General features: G+C 37.1%; 1 protein-coding gene across 1 annotated transcript; it reads left to right on the plus strand.

Annotated features, from left to right (window-relative positions):
* The first annotated feature begins 830 nt into the window (after window positions 1-830).
* Window positions 831-6,768, plus strand: spdl1 (spindle apparatus coiled-coil protein 1). The gene is made up of 12 exons (XM_079480280.1): window positions 831-969; window positions 1,301-1,465; window positions 1,579-1,755; window positions 1,930-2,124; window positions 2,471-2,620; window positions 2,741-2,839; window positions 3,155-3,265; window positions 3,360-3,500; window positions 4,449-4,552; window positions 4,643-4,830; window positions 5,070-5,358; window positions 6,004-6,768. Exons 2-12 carry the CDS (start codon window positions 1,301-1,303, stop codon window positions 6,152-6,154), a joined length of 1,770 nt encoding a protein of 589 aa, XP_079336406.1. The 5' UTR covers window positions 831-969; the 3' UTR covers window positions 6,155-6,768.
* Window positions 6,769-7,146: the final 378 nt, after the last annotated feature.

Raw genomic sequence — 7,146 nt, forward strand, 5'->3', positions numbered from 1 at the left:
CTGGGTGGATGTGGCGAACTGAAAGACCCTATAGTATAGATGGTTAAGGTCTCGTATGATAGTTAGTCTTTGTTTACTGTAAAAAAATTGACTAGAGTAAATATAGTTTAGGATACATTCTTGCCCTTACCACCATCCAGCTAAATAGCATTAATTCCCAATATTTAAACCCACATGAGGATTTTTAAAGAAAAAAGCATATGTCAATTAAACCATAGCTAGTATCCTACGTCTTATTGCCTGAATATGTACACCAGTCAGACAATTTTGAGTTTAGGATCATGAAATGTTACGAACTGTATGTTTTGATGCTCCCATAAATTTATTTTAGATCTCATGGGAAAACAAGTTTATGACTTGTTGGTGAATTAAGAAATTTTTTATAACCATGCGGTTTTGCTCTGGAAATAGGAATTGTTTAGGCCTAAAACCGTTGAAATATCTGATGTCATCTGGTCAGAAACAACACAATGCTGAATGTGGCATTATATGTAAAAGTTTTAATATATGCATAAACATCTTTATAATTATCATCTTAATTCCAGATTTTTAAACCACAACTTTTTCACAGAATACTACGATTTATAATAATAGACATGCATGCATAATGTAGTAAAGGCAAATAATAGACTGATAACCAGCTAAGAATTGTAAATTAACAATTTGATCATATTTTCGCAATGAAACCTTCAATAAAATGTTCAAACGTTGATTAGATTTGGCTTATTTGTTCTGGAAGTCTTATAAAATGTCGAACCACTTCACTTTGATCAATCCACTAGGGGGCGCTAGCGGCATTGTGATTGCGATTACCAGAACCTCGTGTTTTCTCGCGATATGTGGTTGACGATTGCTGGCAAATTCAAACAGGGCATTTGAAAGTTGCTTTAGCGGAAAGGCAGTCGTAGAAGTTCAGCCTTTGAAGAATAAACATATTATTTACCAAGTTTACAATTATTTGATCCAAAGGTAAACATATCTATATACGCTTTTTGTACAGTTATAATTTCGATGTGATAACCGACGCTTATGTTAATGTTAAATGTTTACGCAATGCTTTTTAATCGACGTTTGAATGGTTAGCGAAGCGTAATGCAATAGTGGACCGACGTTAAACGAATAACATTTCATAATTTACATTGATCCATTTAGATGCATTAATACAAAGCGCCCTTCAATTTTACCGAATAGCAACGATTTTAGCTCCATGCTACAGTAGCTATTCAAAATAAAAAAGGACGTTTCTGACCACATACACTATTTGTAAACAATAAACACCTCTTTGTTTTTCTTATGTCAGATGTCAGATCTAGAAGATGAGATTAAAGTGTTGCGACAGAAAGTACAGGCGGGAGAAGAAGCTCTTCAGCGGGCTGGTCAGTATGGACTTCAACTCTTGGATGACAAGATGGATCTGCACAACAAACTGGAGGAGCAGCGAATTGAAATGTCTAATATCATTGAGGTATTGGCAGACACTGGCTAGAGCACCTGGTGTTTCTCACAGTTGTTGATCAATGAATGTTGCCTGTCTAAAATATGAAAGAATATCATTTTGACAGTGTATTGCAATTGCAGACCACGGAGCAAGAGAAATACTCATTGCAAAGGGAAGTCGAGCTGAAGACCCGCATGTTGGAGAGTCTGCGATCAGAATTTGATCTTGTTAAAAACCACCAGAAACGTCAACTGGAGCAGCAGCAAACTTTGATGGAGAGGAACCACGCTCTGGGTCTCAGTGATTTAAAAAACAAGGTTAAGATATTATTTTTTTTCATTCAGCAGTGGTATGCAATGGTACCACAATTTTTTATCTTATAAGATCTTCCAACAATAATGTTAACAACAACGATTCACTTATAGAATTACCTAATTATCCTCGAAAGGATTGTAATTTTGTTTGACCTTTCATTGCTAATGCTTTTCAAGGTGGAGAAGATGAAGACAGATTTAGAAGAGGCACAGCTTGCTGAGAAGCAGATGAAGCACAAGCTGGACCAGCAATCCGAAGCACTTCACAGCAAAACTGAGGAGCTGCGCTTTCATACAGAGCGTGCGCATGAAACCATGTCTTCTGAGATTCTTGAGCTACAAGTGCAAAAGATGGACATGGAGACAGCTATGGTAAAGTCTACGAGAGCAGAACATTAATGTTTAGTAGAAAAAAGCATTGCCTAGAATAATGTCTAGCTTCCGTCATCTCTATGCTGCACATGAACCAGAGGCCTGTTTTCTTTCAAATGACAGTGATAAAAGCTCCCGCACAGCGGAGACAGTATCCTATTAGAACAAAACGAAAAATGCCACATTTGCAACCGGACACGCCTGTGTCATTTGCCGGAAAAACAAGTCTCTGGTTTACTCACAGCAGAGAGATAACGGAAGCTAGAGGATGAGTAAAACATGGGGAAATTTTGTTTCTTGGCTGAAGTATCCATTTAAGGTGCTGACGTGAGACCTTTGTTTGCAGGAAACTTTGGAACAGGAGCTTCAGGAGGCGAGATACAAAGAAGAGCAGCTGAATTTGGCCAACACCACCCTTCAGAGGCAACTTGAGAGACTCACAGAGGAGAAGGAAGAGAGAGAGAAAGAGGCAGTGTCATGCTATAATGCTTTGGAGGCATGTCAACGAGCATTGTTCATCTAAACATGCTTAAAATATGTTGATCATGCCTGATGTTGGATGTTATACAACAAAATTGTATCACAAGAACAAAACGATGTTTTATTCAACCCATAGAAAGCTCGTGAAGCCAACCAGGATCTTCAAATTCAACTGGAACAGGTGTTGCAGCAAGCACAAGATCCAAACAGCAAAGGCAATTCCTTGTTTTCTGAGGTATAGCAGTTTTGGGAACACTTGTTTCCTCATGAAGCATTGTATTGTTTATTCTTTAAATGTTTTTAGAGAAATGGTAATACTTGATCCTTTTTTATATCAATGCAGAACACCATAAGAAAGTACTTTTTATTGCAGGGTTACTAAAAAAGCTATAAATAGAGTTAGTTTGGAGCAGCATATGCACATCAGTACTTTAAGTCTTTATGCAATAGAAAATTTACTAAAAGGTTTGTAAAAGATTGCTTTGATTTCTTCAGTTAAGATGTTGGTGTTTAAAAAAGGCATGGGTTCAAAAGGTGATGATTTGCACAGGTTGAAGACAAGAGAGCAGAGATGGAGAGGCAGATGAACAGTATGAAAAGACAACACGAGTCTCTACAAAAACTGCATGCCCTAACCAAACAACATATGCACCGCATGAAGGTAATTTAATTTGTGGTGTTGACATATCTTGATTTTTTTGTTGTTGCATTGTTTAGGTAAATCATGTTTGTTTTCCTTGTGTTTGCTGTTTTAGATGCAGCTAGCGACCCTTATGCAGCTCCAGGGCAACCGGGCAGACCCAGCCCAACTTGAACGATTGCAGTTCATGCTCTCTGAAAAGAACAATGAGATAGAGACCCTAATGTTAAAAGTACGAGAACTGGAAAAAGAAAAAGTATGTGTACAATTAAATTCACATTTATTTGTATATCACGTGTCACAGTGCATATGGAAAAAAAGCAGCATTACAGAAAATTCACCTTTCTATGTATCAGGCAGAACCAGAATTGCTTTTTGTATTTACTTTCTATTTTGTAAAATAGTGGGTTACACTTTATTTTACAATGCTTGTGTTACAGTGTAATTACATTTAATTACAGAGTCTTTAGTCTGTTGTAAGTTGCCCATGCATAGACATGTAAAATTGCTAAATTTAACATGTCGCAACAAAAGATGCATTCTATCTAAAAGCAAATGCTCACCCATGCCTCGTGTAACCACTCCCCCACAAATCTACGTAAATTTGTGGTATGATTTGACTAAGACCGCCCAAATGTATTCGCAAGTAAAGTGGGTGTACAATCAGTACAATTGCTTTGGAACCTGATGTTCCAAATATGGTAAGAGGCGTAACATTTCCATCGCACGCTTGCAGTATTCGACCAATCACTACGCATTGGTTATCTGGCCAATCATAGCACACCTCCCTTTTCAGAGCAATGAGCTTTGTAAAAAAAAATCTGCGTATTAGAGAGGAGGGGCAAAGTATGTGGAAAATACAGCTTTTTTTAACCTTGAATCGTGTATGTACTATTAAAAAGTCGATGCCCATTCTACCGCTTAAAAAAAGTATTTTAAAATAATACGTGGTATAATAACTTAGAATACTTTTTTCTTCAAGAAGAAAGTCATATTCAGTTAGGATGCTTTGAGAGTAAAACATGGGGAAAATTAGTTTTGTCTGTGAAATATAGCTGTGTTTGAAAGCAATAATTATAAAGATTACTTTAGATTTACAATTTGACCGTGTTGTGAATGTTGTCATATTACACCTTACAAAATAAAGTCAAATATAAAGTAATTACAGTTTTAATTAACATTACAACTATCTCATTACAAACAGATGGCCGTGAAAGACCAGCATCCATCTGTCCAGGTTAAAGAAACTGAACTTGTGGATGAGACTTACTACACGGATCTGTTAAAAATGCAACTTACAAATTCAAAGTGAGTGTACTATCATAATTTATTTGTATTGGTGGCAGGTTTCATGAGTAATGTTTAATAACATGAAACTCTTGAAATGTATGTCTAAAGGAAGGACGCAGACAAACTGAAGGATGAGCTATCCATGGCAAGAATGAAGGCTCTCTCGGAAAGTCAACGAGTTCTTGAGTTGGAGAGGAAACTCTATGTTGCAGAACAAGCACTGAAACAGAGACACGGTGACAATATGAAGCTTCAAGTCAAGCTTGAGGAACTACAGATGAAATATACACCTCATGGTAATGTTTCAGTCTTATTCCAAAGCGTGTTCGTTTTTACACAGTTCCTCAGTGTTGTTGATGGTTCATCACTAATCATTTCGTCATGGATCATATTTATGCTCGAGCACAAAACACAAAAGGTTATGTTTGACAAAATGTTGAAAGTGGACTGAGGGTAAGACATCAAGGTGATTAAATAAGAGTATTTTTTTTTTTGATGACCTGTTGTTTTAAATGTGACATTTCTGTGTACTCAGTGGCGAATAAAGGGCAAGTCCAAAAGTGTCGCCGGGAGAAGTTTCCAGTAGACAATCGAGAGGAAAAGTCAGCACCTAGCAAAGAGGAAAATGTAACCATGGATATTGAGCCAGGCAAGGGTTCAAGTGAAAACACAGAGGAAAAAACGTTAAGTCCTCATACTGACAAGCCAGTTTTGGTCCAGTTACAGCCCGCACCAACCACAGAACCCAACCCTGTCATCCCTCGTGAAAGCAAGTCTGTCAGAATATGTGAGGATCCCCCAGTATGCATTCCTGATGCACCCAGGTCAGTGCAATCCTCTGCATACCAACCTTTCTCCTTTCTGGGCGCTGTGTCAACTTTACAACTGTCCTTTTCCTGGGTTTTATGAGGACTCGCTCCTTGACCATCACTTCCTGCTCTGCCTCTCAGGAATCCTGTAGCTTAAAGGAACTTATTTGACATTTAATTTAATTTGATCTTGGTTAAATTGTTACAGTTACACTTTATTTTACAGTGACCGTTTTATAGTCTAATTATACATTTAAGTACTGAGTAATACAAATGAATTCAGGGTAAGTTGAATGTAATTGTGCATCATTTAAAGTAAATACGTGTAACAAGGGCACCGTAAAATAAAGTGTTTTGATGGTTACACCAAGAAATCTGTGTTAAATAGTGTGCTACATTGTCGGTTAGAACAAATGTAGCCTGATGTTAAAATGTAATGATTCATATATAGGAGCTACATGCATGTGTGTTTATTTTTGAAGAGATTAAATTAAATTTTGACTATCTAGCCCTTCTGACATTGATATTGAAGTTCTAACTTCTAGAAAGTTACTCCTGTGGTAGTAGTAACAATGTTAGTTGAAATTTGAAACGTTTATGACTTGTTAGCACTAAATGTATGTATTTTGAACCCCTACAAACTGAATGGTTTGCCTGTAGGTCTCCTGTTAGTGACTGCAATAGCAAGGCTGGAGATCAAACAACAAGCAGTGAAGAGGAGAACTGGAGATCTGAGAAGAGGAAAAAGTACCAACAGCCCATCCACGTTAGTTCAGCAAAAACCATGGCAAACGAATGCGCTCAACAGTAGCGCTGTAAATGTAGAAGTCATTTTTTGTATAGTTTGAAAAATAATATATTCAGGTTTGTTTTTTTATTCATTGATGTTTTCAATAATACATAATTACACGTGTAAACTGTCCTTCTATACATGTACATGATTTAGAGCACAAGTAATATTGATCAATACTTATGTTATATAATAAACGAAGTTAAAGCATTAATTAAGACATCTGAATTAATGCAGACTGATTATTAATGCAAACATGCTTATTATTGTATCGTACATCCTGTATTTGTTTTTTAAACCAAGCTCTTAACATATAAGCTTTGCAAGTCTTTTTTCATGGGTTTTGGATAAAGGTGTACATCAAAAGAGTTTGTTTGATTTTGTGGACCAATTTGCATGTTTAGAAATCAGAACGAGCGTTATTGCCAAGTATGTTTGCACAAACAAGGATTTTGTGTCAGAAGACGCTTCCAATGCGGGGGTACAGACATGGTGAAAGAAAGTACAGACAAATAAATGAAATGAAATAAAAAAGAAACGAGAAAAATAAAAAACGCAAGTGAATAAGTGAAACAAATTAAATCAGCGTTTTAATTTTGTTACACTGGTGCCGAAACCCAATAGTACGGTGCGCGTACAGCTGACGCTCGTTATCATTCAGGCACCGGCCTCAGATCCCGGCTCTCGTCACGACTACCTCGCTACAGAAATGTTTAACCTTTTGAGCGGTATCCGGTTTGGTCCCATATATGGGATATTATTTACGTGCCCCTGAGAATACGGTCCCAGATATGAGATTAAGAATGTTCAGTGACTGCCAGATTCAAATTGTGCTTTCGCGCGTTGGTTTGCGCTGAGCCAGAGAAGGACGAGCTCAGCGCTGTCATATATCACAATTATGCAGTGTTTTCATCCTAATAATGTTTATTTTAGGTTTCAGCCATTTAAATACACATACGCACTAGTTGAACAATACATTTGGAGTTTGTAAGATACACACTCATGTCTGTGGA

Source organism: Barbatula barbatula, assembly GCF_947034865.1.
Source record: "Barbatula barbatula genome assembly, chromosome: 18".
Lineage (NCBI taxonomy): Eukaryota > Metazoa > Chordata > Actinopteri > Cypriniformes > Nemacheilidae > Barbatula > Barbatula barbatula.

Bases quoted from the DNA above. Each gene is read 5' to 3' on its own strand.
- spdl1 (XM_079480280.1), top strand. From the start codon at position 1,301: ATGTCAGATCTAGAAGATGAGATTAAAGTGTTGCGACAGAAAGTACAG. The intron at 4,831-5,069 runs GTAATGTTTCAG...CTGTGTACTCAG, and splicing joins GATGAAATATACACCTCATG to TGGCGAATAAAGGGCAAGTC. The intron at 5,359-6,003 runs GTCAGTGCAATC...GTTTGCCTGTAG, and splicing joins TGCATTCCTGATGCACCCAG to GTCTCCTGTTAGTGACTGCA.